The 20,979-nt window shown below is 36.0% G+C and overlaps 1 protein-coding gene across 3 annotated transcripts in view; it reads left to right on the plus strand.

Annotated features, from left to right (window-relative positions):
• Positions 1-20,979, plus strand: part of VAV3 (vav guanine nucleotide exchange factor 3) — a 192,217-nt gene that overhangs the window by 108,461 nt on the left and 62,777 nt on the right. For all 3 annotated transcript variants that reach the window (XM_015636685.2, XM_015636684.3, XM_033516314.1), the window contains 6 exons: positions 1,476-1,544; positions 3,975-4,061; positions 4,512-4,597; positions 4,973-5,105; positions 5,430-5,539; positions 20,634-20,735. In XM_015636685.2, coding sequence (XP_015492171.1) covers positions 1,476-1,544; positions 3,975-4,061; positions 4,512-4,597; positions 4,973-5,105; positions 5,430-5,539; positions 20,634-20,735 — 587 coding nt within the window. The remainder of the gene's footprint in view (positions 1-1,475; positions 1,545-3,974; positions 4,062-4,511; positions 4,598-4,972; positions 5,106-5,429; positions 5,540-20,633; positions 20,736-20,979) is intronic.

The raw sequence follows: 20,979 nt of genomic DNA on the forward strand, positions 1-20,979 counted from the left end.
GCATATCTGGGGAAAATCAAATAAAACATGATTGTTTCCTCAGTCTCTGGTCCTTTTATTGTTGGTGTGTTTAAAATGGTTAGTAGTACCAAACCATAATCATGGTACTTGGAAATGTGAACCATTACCCCCTGAAAGAGGAAGCTGGGCCTTACATACATCATACTTTTAAGATACTTTTTTGCTGTCATAAATTGCAATTAAGCCATATTTATTTTGAAATGCTTCTTGTTATAACCCACAAAGCATTAGCTTTTGCAGTTAGTCCTATAATAAGGGTGGAGAGTCTTATAAATTTAATTTGATAGCTCTGCCAGGAGACTCATTAGTTCAGCTGCAAAGAAATGTATTACTATATTAGACTGTCAACCCTGCTGATGCTTGTAAAATGTCATTTTAAAAAGATCTACTACTTATATATGGAGCATAATTTTTACTCTGCAGAACAACATACATTTTGTAATACTAAATTTTTGAAATACTTCTATATATGAGTCATCAGTATTTTGATCAGTTTGAAATTGGAAAAAAGCAAAATGAATGATATAACCTATTTTTTTAAAAGAAAGCTTATGAGATCTGACTCATGATTTTATAATCAACCTGTATATTGTGGAAAGATGATATACAATGTCACTATGCTCTGTGTAACAATATTTATATATTGTACAAGAAAGATACTTTACAGACTTGGAAAGAAAATAATAAGAATGAGAAAATTATTAGAGTTGTAATGCAAATATAGGTAATAATTATTTATTATTAATTGTAATATGAGTATAAAAATATTATTTCATTTCTTAAATTTTTAAGGAAGTTATGTGAACTGAAATGTATAATTATTGCCTCAAATTATAAAGAAGAAATGACCTGTTTCTCTAGGAGGTTACACTTCTACTTCATAAAGCCCAAAAAAATCCCTGTATTTTCCATATGGGAAGTGGCTAAAATAATTCTTTGAACATATAAATTTGATTTCAGTATGTGTTCTGAGTCAGCTTCCTCTTAGGTATGAGACAGTGACTTTTAAGCTGTGCACACTTCAGCTGAGGTTTTACTGCCAGCATGGATCCCTGTCTGTGGACAAGTGCGTACTTTGGAATAGGATGAAATGCTGTATAGCAATGTGTAAATGAACCTGAGTGTTGTTTACCTGGGCTTCCAGCATGCACATACAGTAATGGTCTGATTTGGTAAGTTTTAAGTGCTAGACAGACAAATTCACTTCTTGTGATGGTTCATTAGCAGCTAAAGTCAGTGTTTAGGCTGTGCAGCAATCATTCCTAAACACTTGCCAATTAACTGTTTGCAGTAGTCTCCACTCACTGTTAGGCTGCTCACTCTGGAGATGAAAATGCCTATTCTTGGGCTGTGTTTTGGCTTCTGTATTTTTTGGGGGTGGGGATGAGTAATGATGATTTCAATTTATGTAAGTGACGAACAGTGGGTTGAAATTTTAACTGCTCTGTCCACAGGAGCTGGTAAAGCACACTACTGATCCCATGGAGAAAGCAAATCTAAAACTGGCACTTGATGCAATGAAGGTGAGTATTTATGGCAGTGAATTATTTGTCTGCTGGTGGTTAGAATGGTAGCTCAGAATTCTAATTCCTGGAGGAGATCATGTTCTTCACAACATTTCAAACATGTTTTCACAGGTTCCTGTGAGCTTTGTGTGTCATGGCAAGTATAAAGTTGAGGTTTTGCTTAAGTCTGGGAAACAAGTTCAGTAGTTTTCTGAAGCAGAGTGTTTCTGAAATGAAACTTGCCCACTTTGCGTTACTCTGGCATTTGCTTAAAAACAGGTGTTTCAATCATGTTGGTCTTGCTTCTGAAATTTAGGAGTATTTCTACTACTGTAAGTCAATTTGAATCACTTGATTTCCCAGTGAGATGGAGAGCTCTTTGTTTACAAGGCCTTTTTCTGTCATCTTAATACAATCTCTGTGGCGTTACCTTTGAAAGTATCTTTCTGGAGGTAGGGTAGCTGTCACTATACATTCACCTGCAATTGGCACAAACAAATGCTTTATGGAATAACTGTGTTGCCTTGAGCATAAGGTATTATATTATAATATATTATGTGCTCTGAACAGCTTCTGAAACAAAGCACGGATCTGCTTCAGTTGCCTTCATGGCATGAATGGTGACGTTCATGTGCTGGAATTGGAAAGTTTTTTCTCTTCTTTGTGGGGAAAGGAGCCAACATGACATAAATTATATCTCTTCTTGTAATCTGTATGGTCCACAGTAGATGCTGAAGTCAGACTAAGTTAGTTTTGGGTCACACAGCTGTCTCATATTTTCTGACTGTCTTGAATGCCTGGAATACAAACCGGCTCACAAATGAGATTTTTAGTTCCCCTTTTTGTTATCCATTTTTGTGCAGTGAACATAGAGGGATGGACACCATAATAATTTCCCTTGGAGAGGTGCTTGAAAAGAGATGGCACAATGTTCATCCAACCAGTAGCAGGCCATTTATCCTGGTTGCTGCTAATTGGATCAGAAAATAACTCTGTTTTATATTTACCCCTGCTTTTTCATTCCAACTTGTTGGTTTTCTTCATTGTTGGTGTCTGTTGGATGTAAAAATTAAAAAAATCTCTTGCCAGAGTGGCTGTGGCAGATATATGCCGGCTGGCAGGATGTAACCGAACAAAATACCACAAAACCTCACTCCCACCCTCTCCAAACCCCTCTAAACCCACTCAGACTCCTGAGGTATGAGCATCTCTCCTTAAACATTGTTCCCATTCTGATTTACTGTAGTCCCTGCCATTTTAGTAGAAATAACATGTAGCACTGATGTTTTGCTTCTAAAAACCCTGGTGTCTCTCATCAAGAGAGACAAAAAGAAAATGTCTTTGGAAAAACTCCTAGCAAAGTGGTGCTGCCCCCCAGGAAAGAAAATTCTTGGAAGGATTATGCTGTTGGATTTCTTTTGGCTTCAAGAAAGGAGGTTATTTAATTTCTAGGTTAAGTTTTTAAAGACTTACATGAATATATCCTGCACAGATCCATTTGGGAAGCTAGCATAATGGCTGCAGCTCTTTACAGATTCTGATTAAAAACATCTTAGGAAAAAGATGTATTTTCCTCCCACCCTCCAAATTTGTGACCATATTGAAGGGATACTGTAAAAGCAAGTTAGGAAGATCAGAATACCTTTTCCAACTGCTTCTCTCAGCATCTCTAACCCTACCAATTACTTCCTCTGCTCACTCCTTATCTCCAGCCATAAACAGAGAAGCCCCAGCAAATTGTCACTATTACTCAACTATCTTCAGAGCATTTTAAAGGCTTTAGTGAAATGTGTACAGTACATGTTCTGTTAAAGGGCACAATAATGATCTCACTCTGAGACTTCAGGTAGTATATCCTTTCAAAAGCCCTTTTTAAAATCTGCTGTGTAATGGCTTCTCTCTGCTGTGCAACACTAAGAGCAAGATCTCACTACTGGGGCCGTAGCTTTTTCTCTTCTAATAAGCGCCCAGGTTTATGATTAGTTTACATCTTACATTCTGCTTTTGAGCTGCTTTCTACTATATTCTCTATTTACCTCCTCTTTACCTCAGATGTTGGATGTTGACTGCTTTTTCAGTAGCGAGCTGCATGAATTACATTTACATCTTTAATCTTAAAAAAAACAACTAAGGAAATTCAGAAAAAAAATCAGCTCTTTTTAAGAATTTATTACTTGCTCCCCTCTTTCTTGCTGCTAAATTCATATTCCAATAGATGTCATGAAGAGTGTTGTAAATATTATTGAAGCTATGCAGACACTTTTTTCCTTCTTTATTTAGGCATACATATTGGTAATTCTTGAATGTTGAAGAGAATTTCATAAGAAATTACTAAATATGTAGATAAGACAAAGATAAAATTAGAAATAAACTTGTCAAAATAATATATTAAAACAGTCTGTTATGGAAAAATTATTGTTTTCCTCCCTTTTGCTGTTGATACTCTAGGACTTGGCTCAATACGTAAATGAAGTAAAGAGAGATAACGAAACACTTCGGGAAATTAGACAGTTTCAACTATCAATAGAGAATTTGGTATGTGATTTTTAAATTTACATATAATTTTTAAATCACTTTTGATCAAAAATATTGATGTATTTTTTTTCCTCATTTCATAGGAGTTTATAATATTCTTAATAATATTTAAGTATAAGTATGTTCAGCTTGGTTTAGAATGACGCGCATACCAAAGTAGATAAATCTTCCTGTTCTGGGTGTTGGTAGTTCAATATATTTGCTCAGTTAAAGGTTTGTATGTGTACACTGACTCTCAGTTTTTGTGATGGGAAAATCTTTCTGTCTGAAGACAAAAATAGAATGGACTGATTCATTATAGTATTTCCTTGAGATGGTAGTGAGAAAAAGATGTTTCCTGGTCTGAAAAGTTCTTTTATGGGGTAAAAGAAGTGAGTGGTCTAACATTTGAATGTGTTGTTCTCTTCACGCTGTTGTTGTATGGAATCATACATTTCACTTCTATTTCAGAACCATTCCCTCTTACAGTATGGGAGACCTCAAGGTGATGGGGAAATAAGGATAACGACATTAGACAAACGTGCGAGGCAAGACAGGTGATGGCATAACTTGTGGTGTTCGCTATTGAAAACCTGTTAAGTAACCCTCTGTAGATTTCAGGTCAGCTCACTGATTCTTGGGGGCTTTCTATTCCGCTAGGCATTCACAGAGCCTGTCTGCCACTGACCAAGTGAATGTGCAAAGTGCTGAATGGAAAATCAGTTATTACATTGGTATCTAAGGTCACTAAGTCCCTTACAAGGAGTTGGTTTTAACCAAAAGTACTTTCAGTGTTGGTTGTTTTATTACCCTGTAGTTTACCTCTTCACCTTCAAAATTTTAAGTGCCCCTGGCAAAAACGTGTAAAATAAGACTTTTTGGTGTTAGCTTTCTGGAGTGTCTTTAACCATCTCTGTATTGTGTTTTCATAGGCATATCTTCTTGTTTGATCTAGCTGTCATTGTTTGCAAACGGAGAGGGGATAATTATGAAATGAAGGAAATAATAGATCTTCAGAAATACAAAATTACGAATAACCCCACTACTGATAAGGAAAATAAGAAGGTAAATATTTGTTGCTAATTGACATAAAATGTTTATTTTTAGCAAGAATTTGAAGGATTTTGCAGGAGTTTAAAGTGTAAATACAATTTCTTTAAGATATTTTTCATTTTAAATATAAACTGGAGTGGATATTTAGAAATTTTAACTTTGTTTGTTTTGAGGTAATGAAAATGTTTGAGGAAGCAATTGCAAGGGAACACAGTAAAGTGTTCTTTCTGTTCCCAAAATGAATGAATTAAAGAATATACAAATGCTTTGTTATTTTTCTTCCCCTTTCCTTTCTTGATAACTGATCACTTTTGTATTACCAATCTTCTTATGCAGTGGTCTTATGGCTTCTACCTCATTCATATCCAAGGCGAAAATGGTTTAGAAGTTTATTGCAAAACTAAAGACTTAAAGAAAAAATGGCTTGAACAATTTCAGATGGCTCTGTAAGTATATTTTTATTAAGATAGAATCATATTCATCACTCATGTAAGGATTTGGCTTAAATTATACTGAACTTTTTTCATGTTTTAATACATTCTAGTTATTTATTTTATTTGACATTCTGAGAAACAACTGATTGACATCTTCAACAGTGTTTCCCTGAAATTCCTCTTGGAAAAGGAAGAGGGCACTCTAGGCTATGTAGTATTTTCCAGCCTTGCTGCTAAAACTGTTTTAGTAATGTTGTCTTAAGCAACCATGGGGAAATACTAATTATATTAACAATAAGTATCTATCAGAGTAGTGAAATTTTTGCCATCCCATTTTAATTTTGATTAATTGACGTATGTTTTTGAAAGGTGATGCTGGTGGTTTGGGACGGGATCCTGGCATCTTTCCTAGTGGCTTTTATCTGATTTATTAGTAGCTGAATCAAGTTGTTTGGCTTATTGAATTTAGTTTCAAAAGGCTGATTTCCTTTGTATGTTTTAAATTGAGAGGAGGTTGCTTTAGACTTCTTGTGAAGTAAGTTGTTCAGTTGCAGCACTGCAGATTATGTTATTGTTATGCAGCATGAACTTTATATCTATTTCTGATTCTTGTCAGAAAGACAAACATGATTATTGACACCTTGGGTATTGTGATTAAATTTAAAGCATGTACAAGGGAATTGGATGACAGGTGATGCTTGCTTTATGGAAAGAAAAAGTGTGAGGGGGAGTGAGAGGCTCCCAGTGAGCACAGAGAGAGAGCATTAGCAATGGTGGGTTTGGATGTGGTTGTAAAGGGGTGTGGATTCAGGAAAATGGCTATTGTGAGCTGATTTGAGTGAAATGTCCTCATAAACAAGACATACTTTTTAAAAACCTCAGCATGATGAGTTTTAATGATTTAATGGAAACATATGGAAGGAGAATCTGAGCTAGATAGATATAATAAAGCCTGTTTACTAGGTTTCCCATCTTGCTGACTTTTATTGAAGGGAAAAATGGCATGTGTTTTAGCAAAAATTTCTGGGTGGCATAATTGGGGATGGAAGGAGGTATTTATTTGCATGTGTGCCTCTTTCTGTCCCTCTACTCTTCCTGCTGTGCTTTCTGTAATATAACTATTTTTACTTAATACATGTGTGAGAAGTGAGGAACTCAGACTTACTAATTTCAGCATTGTGATTCTTCATCACTCTTCAGGCATCCCAGCCCAGTGCCCCAAATAAACAAACCAGAAGTCAGGCAACGAGCTAAGAAGAGAGGGCAGAGCACTATGATTTTTTCCCCAATTCTTCCCAGCTATTTCTATGGTTGTGTGCAGGACCATTCTCCCCTGTCTCTCCTCGTGTTGCTGCGTGAGTGCAGCTCTGCTCTCATACAGGGCTGGGCATCAGCCAGCCCTGCTCAGCTGTAGGGAGGGAGTGTGCCTCTGTCACAGGGCTTATTGCTGTTGCTTGCCTGTGTGAGCAGAGCAGGCAGCACCTAAATGGTGGACGAGTCCATGTGCCACTCTTTCCTCTCTGGCAGCTGGACGTGGTCTTTGAAAATGGGTGGTGGTGCCTTGCATGGATGTTTGTCCTTGTAAAGCCATACCTCTTGTTTAACCTCTTTCTGTGTGGTTAAGGCACCGGGGCCGGAGCAGCGGGATCAGGGCTGACGTGCAGCATGATGCAGAGGCATTATTGCTTTACCCTTTTTTGAAGTTTTCATTGCTTATTCCCAGCTCTGTCACATGGGTTTGACTTCACTGTGAGTTTCCCTCAGCATTTCTCCCAAAATACACCTTGGTGCATGTAGCAATAATGATATTCTAATGCATGTTGAGACTTAAGAGTTTGTATTTGGGAATAAACTAAGCCAAGTGTGTTGAATGGTTGCTCGGTTGGTTTGATTTGTTGTTTTCAGGGTTCTCATTGTCTACTGTGTAGATTAACTTTTCTGCTCTGAAAAGTAACCATGATTGAAATTATGCTCTTACTCATTGCATTCAATTATAATTGCTGCTTCCATGGGCAAAATAATTCTCATTACTTAAAAATTTTGCAAGACTGCAAACCCAGCATAGTTGAAGGTGTGAGTAACTTTGGGTTTTGATTATCAGAAATGATGTTGTTTACTGAGATCCAGACAGAAATTTCAATGCCTTTGGGATAGCAGTGTGTCGAAGTCAGGTTTGTGCAAGTGTTAATCTAAGAACATAAAAGGAGAACAAACCAGGCTCTCTCTTATTATTTTTGAAGTAAGAATTAACCTTGTTGCTTAGAACAGTCTAAGAGGTGTAATTATTTCAGCTAGGCTGTAATTTCTCTTTTGTTTGAGGGGGGAATCTTAGATGTTTATACTGGTGTATGAAACAGTGATGATACTTTATTTGCTTAAAACGCACCTATTGTCGTGATGCTGGTGTTGTTGAGATGAGAATTTGTCTTCAGATATGGGAAGCTTATGTTATTGATGAAGTATGAAATAGAGGAGAACACTGCTTTGCTGGCTGGTCTTGATTTAGGTGCAGAGGGCGGGAATACATTAGGCATACTTGGTACAAAAAATCCCTAAAGGAAGGCTAGATGAAACTCCAGTGCTATTTCCATGGTGTTACTTTTCAGACTAGTAAATTTCTCTTGGAAAGCTAATTTCACAAACCTGTGAAAATATTCTATCTCTTAGCCCACTCTGTTACTGTAGTGTGTGGTGAGTTTTGTTTTGATGGAGGTTGGAAATGCTGGGTTACTGGTCATAGGAAATTGAATGAATAGTTTTTATTTATTTATTCTATTTGTTTATTGTTTTTTATTTATGGCAGCTCTCTTCCTACAGTATGTATTTGCTGTTTCCTGAGACTATTGCTTTATTTAGAAAATACATAATACCAAACACCACAATTTCTTTTTCTCCTAAGAATTTCATGGGTGTTCTTGAAGTCTTTTCCTATAGCACATCCTAATACAACAATGATACTGTGGTCTGGCTGCACTGAGTTTGATGCTGTTGACCTAGACACAATAATAGCCACAGCTGAAGCTTATTTATCCATACCTCCCCTAATAAAGTTTACTGTGTACAACCCAAAGTTGCTGCTTCTTTTGGAGAACTGGATTTTCTAGGTCACAATAAAATGAAGCAGGACACTGGGGCAGCATAGTTAATATTGCAGTCAAGCTCTTAAAGTTGAAACTTTGGTTGGTGGATTTGAGAAGTTTTTGTAAAGCTGTCTGGTAGAAAGCACTGGAGGATGTTTTAAGAGGTGCCATCATTGCAAGTGCCTGAGTTCTGCCTTGAGTGCCTCTTCTCTCACTGGTGTGAAGGGACATTCTGCATGCATGGGGGAAGTGTAATCTGCTTTTTGCCTTTGAAGAGGTGTGGTGCTTAATTGTGACAGTGGCCAATTTGAGCAGTTGCTATTTTGTTCTTGGAGCTCTGTTCATAGCAGTGGATGAGCCTTTAGCTGCAAGGGTAGATAAGCATATTTTTAAAAAAAAACATCTTCAAAGACTGCTGGACCAGACACGGAATGTTTAAATTTGGTCTAGCATGTCAAATAGCATTGGTTTAAATGCTAAGTCGTTCCATATCCAGGATAATATTGATAGAAGTGTACAGCCAAATTACTGTTCCCATTCAGCCAAATTAGAGACATCATGTATTAAATGAGAGCTTGTCAGCAATGAGATAAAGTGCATGGTTTATTTGCCATAACTAGGCCATTTAAAACCTCAAAAACTGATGGTGTGAGACACAAACCTTTTATATTTTCTAGTAGCACATCTTGTTTATTTTGTTTCCTCACCTATTGAAAACAACAGAAGAATCAGAACAAATATGTAATATGTTATTTAGCTTACGCTAAAAGGTGGGAGTACTGATTGATATTTTTTCCCAGAAAGCTCTTCTACATAAGCATTTTGGTTTTCAAAATGCTTATTTTTAAAAATAGTGGACTAATATTTGTGTCAATGAATTTATGCTAACCATTCTTTATAAAAAGAAAATACTACTTGATAGTTGAAGTGTCCCTCCTCTATTGTATGCATATTCTATATATGTACCTCAGTTATATTACTACTTAGCTGACTAATTACTATGCTTAATTCCTTATTATAGAGCAACTGCTTTTCTCATCATTGTTGGGAAGAATTTAATTCTTCATTTTCTCATGAGATGGTAGAATAAATAGTGAAAGAAAATCTGTTGATTGTTGCTGTATCTGTCTCATGCTGACACTTAACACTCTCTTCCATCCACTAAATACTTTGTGTGTAGTTTGTTTCTGGATCATAGTAGAGCATGAAGCAGGTGTGTGTTCTCATCACCACAACAGCAGAAATATTTCCCATGAACGCCTGTAGATTATATTTTCCCACTGACAATATTTGAATCCATTTGTGTAATATGACATGTAATATCTTACACTGGTTTGTGCTGAATTTATTTAGTAATTATGTTGTCCAGTTTCCTAATTTAATTAAGCCTTTCTCAACTGTGTCTTGTAATCCACTGTGAAAATGACTGTCAGCAAACTTGACTTGAGTATAGAAACATCACACATAAATGCAATTTAAAGAAGAATTTAGGTTGGAAGAGGTGTGTGGTGATTTTTGGCTTCAGTCTCCTGCAAGGCTAGGTTGCTTAGGGCTGTGTCAGCTTTAGTCCTGGATTTCAAGACACACAAAACCAATATTGTAAAGTCTCTTGCAACAGTGCTGTAACACATCTTTTAATTAGGCTTTAGTCAACTCTTGCCTTTCACAAACTAAAAAATTTATGAAAACATCTTGCAGGCCGAGGAACAGTTAAAATTTCATCTTCTGAACTACTATGATCATAGTTTCTGCTTTGACATAGCTGAAATAGCAATATTAATGTCATGTCTAATTAGTAATGCCTGAAAAATCAGTGGAGAAACAGGATGATTATAGTGATTAGGATATGCATTAATTGTATGAGTTAATGAATCTGTTTTTTCTTTTAAATACCTAAATAAAATATTTCAGACATGAAATCTGTACAGCCCTCAAAAAATAGTAATTTTAGTTTTAATTACACTATACTTTGGTTTGGGTCACTAGAGAGTTTGTGCAGCAGCTCAGGTAGAGACTAACATGTTTTTGAAAAATTGCTGCTTCAGTTCGACATAAATTCACACCTTCCAGCTCAAGGGACACAGAACGTATCATCTGATAGTGAGGAAATAATCTCAAGATTCATTGATTATCAAACCAGGTAGGTGTGTGCACAGCAATTCAGATAGGGGAAACTACATAAATTACAACCAGAGCTCATTGGTTTTTTAAATTTTAAAGAAAAGTGATACAAGACACAAGGTAGGTGAAAAGTGTCCTCTTACCTATTATCATTTGTATTTCCAAATTCCCTTTGCACTCTGTGACTAATGACATTGGTCAGATTCCACTCAAATAGATCTATTCCCTCAGATAGTGCATTAATAATGCATGCACATTAAGCTTTCTTCTGAGAGAATATTTGAGCTCTGACATATTGAACACTGACATATTAAATTAAAGCTTTCTTATCAGAGCACCTTAAAAGCCTTATGATGTCTGCTGCATTTTCCAAATAACCTACAGAGGTGTTTCACTTGTCCCAGCCTCACACAGGTTACCAAAGCAATAAACAAAAGTGTCTGGGGTTTTTTCATCAGTATAAATTTTGCAATACTGCAAAAATGAATGCCAAGTTCATGTCTGTTAAAGAAGAATGGTTGCCTATTCTTTGCTGTGACTCTGGTTGGTTTTGATCAAATGTTTTCCAGGGTTATAAGCAACCATTCACAACATATTTATATTTATAAAATTTCTTTAGATTATTCCAGACACAGCAAGAACTGCGTGAAGTTGCTAGATATGATTAGAAGTGTAATGCAAGGACAGTTTAAAATGTGAAAGCAAACCACAATTTATGTAAACAGTGGCTAAACACATGAAGATGATAAATATAATTTGGTATTATGTCTGTTAGTTCACAAACCCAAAAAATATCCAAATCCTTTAGTTTTTACAACTTAAAATATCTGAGGAGCATTACTATGAAAATTAGTGCTTCTGAAAATTCAATTAAATAGGTTTTTAGTGACACTACATCATAAAAATAAAGTACCACCATCTTAATATTGGCTTTTTTAGTGCAAGGAGTTTTTTCAGGGTTGAAACGTGGAATGTTTCATTACATGGAATGCTGCATTACATGTTTGTCTTGATACTCTGGTTATATGAATAGAGATCGTAACTTCTCCCTGCAAACCAAAGCTACCTTTTTTCTTAGTACATATAGGTAGTTCTTCAATAATTTACAAGTTAATGGCTGTATAAATCTTGTATTTTCAGACTTTTTGACTCCAGAACACAGACTTGTCTTCAGTTAAGTGTAAATATGATAAAATATTTAAAGCTTATCTATACAAGGAACTTGGTAAATTTGGATTTGTAGGATTTAGAACTTTCACAAATAAGATTCAGCCAGTGAATATAAAAGTATATAAAGTATAGATGCTTTTGATTTGCAGATACTGATGTGTGACAGAGCTTTGTTCCTATCAGGTGGTGTTCAAAAATGTTATACAGGGATAGATTAGCTAAAAGCTCCCATGGTTTTTTGGGAAGTAGAGTGATAAAGAAAAAGGAAAGCCATTATCTTGTTTGAAACAATTGTTGAAACAAAAAGTATGTTTCTAAAAAGTTAACAAGATAATTTCCTTGATCTCAAAAATGCCACTCATCATATGATCAATTAAGCAAATTTCTTGCAAATTCTTAGAAGTTGCATGTTTTTGATGAAAAGCACAATTTGCAATTTACTTGTGATATGGTTAATTTAATTTTATAACATGTCTTCTTGATGAAGACTCTTTGATGTGACAAACCAAAATGTTTGAGTATTAGCATATGGAGAATTGATTGATTGATTACTTCAGTAAATAGCATTTTCAAAGATTATTCCGAAATATAGCAGCTGAGCTGGAACAGAAAAAATGAATTAGCTGTAAGGAATCAGCTTTGCTCCTGAGAAGAGAAGGTAAAAAAGCTGCAAATCATCCTTAGTGAAATGGCATTGCTCACCTCTAGTGAGCGTATCCCCTAGGAATGCCTTTTTTTTTTCCTTAAATAACAAAATCCTTGTAAAGATTCAAAAAGGAATGCTTATTTGTATTTTACTTATTTGCAAATTACTTATTTGTGGCTTTCTCTCTGCCCTCTTACTTTGTTATTGCACAAATGCCTTTCTATTAGATGTTGTGTGACCAGTTGAAATGGTGACAGTTGCACAGAGCTGAAATGTTTTGAGTGTAAAGTAAGCATAGTGCACATGTAAGGCTGGCTCTGTTTGTAGGGACTGGGATCCTCAGGGTGAGTCTGCTGCATGTCACAGCAGGGAGTGAGGGCAAACATGTCCTGGGATCAACTTTGCATGAAACTCTTCATATGATGTTTGGTTGAGAGGTTTTAGCCCTGTTTGACAGTAACATACTGTTGAGGGGTTATCATTAATTAATTAATTAATTAATTAATTACTGTCTAGGTAACATTTGAATATGTGGCAATAGCTATATTTTAGTGCTAGTAAAGTTTTCCAAAATATTCTGAGATGCTTAGCACCAGTTGTCATGGCTAAATTTTAAGGTGCTTAAAATTTTGAAAGGAGGTCACTTTGGCACAAACTAGGAATTTTAACTTAGCATGTTTTCATAAATAATTTCTATTAGCAGCTAATATCTTAGAAATACTTACATTAGATCTGGGTTTACTGCTGCATTTTCTGCAGTGATACCAATTCTTTACACAATAAATAAACCTGGAATAAAATTTTTCAGTATGCAGAGGTATTAACTTGTGCCATTTTCTTTACAAGCTACACTGCATGAGTACAGCATCAGATTTCACATCACATACACTTGAAAATGATCTTCAGCAGTTCGTGCTCAGGGTATCCATAATTCTGAACAGTTTTGTATGGAGCATTTTAAATTATTATAAGCATAACATGGAGTGCAGAATAACATCAGCTCTGAAATGCAAAGGTCTAACTTGAGGTTGAGAGTTGAGGAGAGTTCAAGGTATGGAGTTTTATCTGAGCTCCCTGTAGTATTTCTCCTTTTAATACTTAAAACAATTGCAATTCATTGCAGACTCTCTCTGATACTTCATGCATCTCCTTATTTGTTATGCCTCTGGGCTCGCAGGTGGGCATACATGCATTAACTGTTCTCTGAGGCCAAGTTTTAATCAAGTGAAATGCCTATTCAGTTTCAAATACAATGCACTTCCAAAATGATGGACATTTTTCAAGCATGTACATACAACTGGACTCTGCATAATTTCTTGTGACACAATTGCATTTCTTGAAGAGACTGAGGTGGGGAAATGATCTTCGAGACCTGACCTAAATAGTATTTCTGTGAAAAGAAGTGAAGCTCAAAAGTAAGAAGCATCATTAGAACTTCCTAGCATGTTTTTTCCCTTTTGGGAGAACTATCAACCCCAAAGGGTGGGCAACTGTCTCACTGTACCATTATATAGAGCCCTGCTCAACAGTCTGTTCGCAACCCAAGAAACTGCTGCTGTTTCATGTTACTCAGAAAACTATTGTGGGACTGCTGCTGAGGGAAGAGAAGGTTCTTCTTCTCTCCAAGATGCCAGTGCCACCGAGCTATGGGAGACTGGAGGAGCATCTCTGGGCCCAAATGATACCTGAGAGGTTTCCCACCAGTCCTGTAAGAATGACTTGATTCAGTTGATGTTTACAAGGCCTTTTGCTTGCTCTGTATTTAACAGCAGTGATCTACCCAAGGGAATCTGGCTCAGCACCTGCTCTTGTTGATACTGTCTTGTTTTGCTGCCAATTCACTTTTGAAAGGAACTTCCGTGATATGTTTGTAAAGGGTTACTTCTACATTTCTCTTTGTGTGAAATCGTCTTTCTTTTCCTAAACATGCTCTGATTAAGCATGGATGTTCTTCTAGTGTGCATATATCTGAGGAATATCAGACTTAATTTCAGAGGTTTCTTTTCCTTCTGTTTTTCCTTCCAGTTTAAGAAAAAAAAAAAAGTTTAAAAACACTTGAAGTTGGGGAAAGAGAAGTTGAATTTTTAATTAAGTACTCTAGAGCAGCAATTTTTTAACATTAATTGAATTGTTTGTAGTGGGTTTAAGCAGCACCTTTTCAATGGCCTAGACCCAGGGAAGGGGGGAATCTGTAAAGGTCTTAATTGCTGAAGTCAAGCTGGTATTGAAAAGCTGCCAGGGAAGCAGTTAAAAGAAATGGGCCTCAAAATAACAGCGAGAAAGAGAGAACTGGTCACTAGTGGAGGACAGCACTGGATCTTGGAGGTTGTTTAAACTACAGTTTCTAATTGGTAGCATTAAATGCAATGGTAAATAGATTTACAATAAAAGAAAGGAGAATTTTCTCTCATGCTGTGTTCTGAAGTCTCCTTCCTTTAACTCCTTGCTGGAGGTGAAGCTATAAAATGGTAGATTATAGATGCTGAATAGTTTCTTGTTGCTTCTTGTTGCTGGTTTTGTGCTGAGATTGTCACTCTTAACCAGGAGCCAAAGACTCCACATTCTATTTGCTTCTTCTCTTTGCATTTTCATAATGCCAGTTTTTCTCTTCTGTACACTCTTTTTCAGTAAAGGCCATGTAGTTTGCATTTTATTAATTTCCTATTTAATATTTAAACTTTCTGTAAGGATTTAATTAATCTAACAAACATAATACTTCATTTTATCCCTTGATTATATTTCTGTTAGATTTGGCAGCCAGTAAGCTTTCAGTAGTATGTCCATGCAAGACAAACTTGAGACAATAGTTCTCGGTCTCCAAAGCTAATACTGAAGTGTCTGAAGTACTAAACATTCAAGGAAAGATATGCTCAGTGTATAAAAATTTATAAAATAAGGCTATAAGACTTTAAAAACTTTTTATAGATTTAGAAATATGTCCTTTCTGAAAATGTAGACTTAATTGGATTAATGGGATTTTAATATATTTATTTTCCACATGGGAAAACAGGATGAAGGGGCTATGTAGTAAGCTCTCAGCCTTTTATTTCTTTTCTTGGGAAACATTTCTAGTAATTATGGATTTTGTAGAAAAGATTGAGTTTTGTGGCTGAATGTTTAGTAGTTTTCCTGGTACATTTTATTTTGGAAGCCCTACCTGAGTAGAGGAAGTTTAACTGACGATAAAAGAAAGTACATTTGTGCCCACACCCCTGAAGATGATGTAATTTATTTGTTTATTCCAGCCTGTTGTGGAAGGTTATCTGTATAGTTTTCCTTGTAGGAAACAAACATGAATGTAAGAATGCTGATAAAACACTAAATTGTTGCTATGAGAGAGCCAAATGCCTGTGGTATTCTACTACTCTTCAGACACATTCTGATTTAAATGTCTTCTCATCAGAATATGGTTTTGATTAAGTAAGGAAATTACAGTAACAAATCTTATCTAAGTTGCTTGATACTAATGATGTACACTTCATTGCACTTACACCTTGGCAACTCGTTAGATCAAAGGTAATCAAACTTCAGATTTGTAAAATGGGGCATAGAACTTACACAGTTGGCTATGTCAAGACTGCCAAAGTTAATAGTTTTTTTTTTTTTACTGAACTGTTAGGCTTTTGATTGTGATTTGAGGTTTAAGCATGAGTTTTATGTCTGTGATGTGTTATCCCAGCCACTAGCGTGAGAAAATTGTAGTTTAAGCTGTTTCTTTTTTTTTCCTATGATCAATTATTTTTGGTATTTTGAGGTAGGATAGTCAACTGAATTTATTCCTTATTCTTCAAGTACAGGAGTAAGCACCTAGACATCTTGTCTGGCATGAAATTTTGGGCTATCTGTATCATTACTCTGTGGTCAGCTATGCCAGTAATCTAGACAAAGATGATTACTGGAATGGATTTTGTCTGCAGAGGCTTGTGGGGGACGCCTGATAACATGACACTTCCTGACACCATTTATAAAGGTGTTGCATTATGTGGGTGGGATGTGATTGGCCTATGATCAATTTCCTCTTCTGAAAAGAACAAGTCAGTAGAAAGAAGTGGTAACGCAAATGTGGAGGGAATATTTTTAGAAGGGAATATTTCATATGCATAAGGAGTGCTCCAAAGGCTGATGATATGAAGGGCAATTGCATAAGATACCTGGGTAACTCTTTTCTACATTGAACTTTCAAACCTTTAAAGACAAAGGGACTGCCCAGAGATGGAGCATTGACTGAAGAAGTTGGTCATTCTGCCCCTGGAATGGTGGCTCCCATGGCTTGTGCAGAGACAAGAACTGCATGTCCAAGTGACAGAGACTTGTGAGATACTCAGTTGCAGGTGTCTGGGTTGGTGGTGTAGCAGTGAATTGGTCCCAGTGGGACTAATATTCTGTAAATAAATTGGAAAGAGAAAGCTTTGCTCAGAAGGCTCAGGGGCAGCCCAAGGACATTGCAGGAGTAGTGACTGGAGTAAATCTGGCTATGGGGTTCCAGCACTGTGCAGGAGGGGCCACTTGTGGTTGTCCCTTATAAAACCTCTGGTGCTGAATTGAGGAGAGAATTGGAAAAAATTGTCCTAATAACAGATTCACATTGACATTTTGTCTGTGCTAGAGTGGGGAAGTTAAAACTGCCTGGGGAAAAAGTAGAAGAGACAAAGGGAAACTACTTTTCCCTCCCCACATTGCTGTTGGTTGTAAAAATAAGAGAGTTTTACTATAAAATGAGGAAAGTGTTCTGTGTCACTATTTACTTCAGATTAAGTATTTCTGGTGTATGAGTGACTGCCTGCTCCGGCCACTCATCAAGCTTGTTTGACAGCAGAAATGGAAAATAAATTTCTTTTCCTGCCTGGGGCACCCCATAATAGCAGTGGTTGTGGTAGGAGGGACTGAGGAGTTGGCAGGAGGGCTTGGCTGTCCCACTATGATGGTGAAGGAACCCAGTGTAAAACCCAAAATAAATTTTGCTAATTGCTTCAATACATTTGAATTTTGCTAACAATCATGTCTGGGTTGTTGGGGTTTTTTTTGTCTCCAACAAGAAATCCTTCTAAAGAGGAAAATAGTATTAGGATCAATATTAATATTGACATAAGAACTTGGATTTTTTTCTGTCTTGCAATATGCCTATAGGTTGGGAAGTAAAAGAGAAAAGATTTGAGAAGGATGAAATGTTCTCTTTACTGTGTTGTGAGAGCTGTGCTTTCTTCTGAGGGTATCAGTATTAAGGCTTCCTTGCTGTAACCAAAAGAGCTTCTCTATGGTTGGACATGGCTATAAAAAGTTGTATGCTATGCCATGAATTTTTCAGCAAATCAGCTTTATTTGCTGCATCTGAAAACTCAAAACATAGGATGTGATATTCAGTTTGAAAGGTTTTGTGGAAAAAAATTCCTATGGTCCTTGTGGTATTTGGACTTAGTCACAGATTAATTGTGCTTAATCTCTAGTTGGAAACTTTCACGTATTAATCAAATTGTGTTATTTTTGTGTTGTATTTGATTTTGGAAAAGAAATATATTGAAAACTAAAATATCAAACCCCTAGATTCATTAAGTTTCTGCCTTTACATTTAAAGGCTTGCTGTTTCATACATGCTGCTATAGTGCATCATCCCAGGCTTGTCTGATGTGATGTGTGATGGGACTACAGAACTGGATTTGCCATAATGCAGCATTACTGATCTAGTAGCAGAATGTGCAAGAGTTTTCCACAGTAGCACTCTGTTAAATGTTCTACAGAGCTTTCCTTATTCCTACATTTGCAGTAGACAGCACACATTGATTTTATTGTTCTCAGTTTTGTTGTATCACTAATTATCTTTCCATACTGTGTTTCACTTTACAGCACTCTGTCTCCAGAGTAAGCATACAATTTCTTACTTTGCACTGTTCTTTTCAAATACTGCTTTTAATATAAAGAAGAATGAATACAGTGTATCATCTTTGTTCTATTAATCAGAGGTATATTTTACATAGTTTATGCACTTCAATCTTTGTGAAAGGTAGCCTGAGAGAAGAAAGTGAATTTTTACATATGGAAGAAAGTCGTGTAGTCACATCCATGTGTTAAACTACGGTCTGTATGAGGTTGTAATTTTTTCTTCTTTTGATCCACTTATTATTTTTGAAGATTGATTCTATTCTAATCAAATGAATAGAATTTCTTATTTGGTTGTTCTTGAAAAATGGTCAGGTTGTTAGTTTTAATTTGATATGCTTTCAATCTCATGAGTCTTGCACTTTTGGCTTACACGTTGAATGTAGTTCTGCAAGATGTCCTGGTCTGAACCAAATGGTCAATGAAAATGAGCTTTTTTGGGAGTGAAGTACTGCAATTTCTTCTACGGATTTTTCAGGATTGGAGTTTTGCCTAAGAAGTTTTGGCAGCCCTCTAGCAGACATGTTATGAAATACAGTCTGTGTATCTAGTTAAGAGCCAAAAAATAATTATTTTTCTCCTGGTTTAAAAAGTTCTTTATGAGATCAGTTTTATCCAGCTACTGTACCTTCCTGCTGTGGATGAGTAGTATGCACACCTGTTTCAGTGAGCAGGAGTTGTGGAATTGACATCTTGCATGTTAGAGCAGAAACAGAGACACAAGTGAGGTAGTTAAAACAGTACTGATTGTAAGATTATTCTCTGGGTTCTTGCATTCCTTTTGCTTTTTGAGTACAGTTTCATTTTCAGCATGTTCATTTTCAGCAGGTGGATTTGAAGGTTGACCTTTCTGACACTGGGTACTTAAACAGATTCTTTGAATGTTTTTTTGTAAGCCTTTTAATTCCATCCAAGAAAGAGTGATGCTTGCATGGTTATCTTTGTATTACAATTTGTGGTTGGTCTGAGTTTTAGTCTGGAAGTTATTTATGATACATAAGAACAAAACTTATAAGTATCTCCAAGTTTAATGGAAGAATATGTAATTTTCTATGTTAGAAAAAGCTTTTTCTTTTGAGGTTTTTGAGTACTGTATATTCTTGCATTCCTGCCTTCATGATTTTTTTTTCCTATTTTAATTCCTATGCATCATGCCTTGCTATGTTTTTGATAGAAAAATACCAGAAATTTATAGAGTCCTAAACATTCTAATATATATAATAGTAAAACATTAATTAACCCTTACTTGTCACTGTTGAACACGAAATGATTTACACAGATGCAGCTCGAAGTGTGATGAAAGAACATTTATTCTGTCCTTTCAGTATTTATAGATTTTCAACAACGATCAGAGATTGAATAGTCAGGTTACCACCTTTCCAACCACACTGGCTGTGAGAGACACCCATCAAAAGGCATATCTTTAATGGAATATATAAACATTTATGTTTATAGTTACTTTCCTGGGAAAGTGGCTAGAAATTATGAAAACAATATCAAAAGGCCTGATTCTCAGGGCGACAGTCACTGGTACAACAAATGAGTGTGTCACATTTAAATTATACTACTGCTTTTAAAAGGGAAGGTAAAGAAAACATAAGTATAGTAATGGAGAAGTGCTTTGTACGTAAATCTTATCTTTGGAAATAAATCTGCAAGTAATGTGTTGGTATCCTGGCAGTGTAAATAGTGATCTTTTATTTTGTTAAATTTACTGTGTGCATCTACAGATGTGGGCACTGTGCAACACACTTAAACAAAGCTAACCAAACCCTGGTGAATATTTTTTAATGGTTTTGAAAGTACTCAGGTTATCCAGTATATTGCTGAATAGTTATGACCTAACTGTGCTAAATTTGCTGCACCGTTTTCAAATACGGTGGTTTTCAGGTTGTGAGCTGCTTTTCCTTGTGCTTTCACATAATAAAATATTGTTGAGAATGATCCTAGTTACTCAAACAAGAATAAAATCAAGATGTTTTGTTTTCTATTTATTTTGACAGCTAAGGCAGTTATAGGGTATATTTAAGAAGTCTGTGTTACACCGTAATTCAGATTTCAAGGTGTTTGGTAAAGTCCATACTTCTGGTTCTTGTCAGTGAAAAACATTAAAGTCTAAATAAAACGAGTTGTGTATGGATTAAGATTTCCTGCTGTGAGCATTGCTTCATGTTCTAGATTTCATTTAATGTGTATTTTCAAATCTTGTTTTTAGGTCAAACATCCGTCCAGACTACGCAGATACAAGCTTTCATGAGTTCAAAATGCATACCTTCAGTCGGGTGACATCTTGCAAAGTCTGTCAGATGCTTCTGAGGTATTGTAAATGTTTTTTTGGGTGGTGGTCTTCCCCTCACTGCCCCTGCAAGGTCAGACTGGATAAGGCTTTCAGAATCCCAGTCTAGTGAAAGGTGTCCTCGTCCATGACAGAGAGTTTGGATAATCTTTAAGATCCATTCCAACCCAAAGCCTTCTATGATTCTATGTTGCATATTGTTGATATTGTTAAAAATGAAGCCACAGCATTTTAGCAAGGGCATTTGAGAGTGGGTAGTGCCTGT

This window comes from Parus major, chromosome 8 (genome assembly GCF_001522545.3).
Source record: "Parus major isolate Abel chromosome 8, Parus_major1.1, whole genome shotgun sequence".
Taxonomy (NCBI): Eukaryota; Metazoa; Chordata; class Aves; order Passeriformes; family Paridae; genus Parus; species Parus major.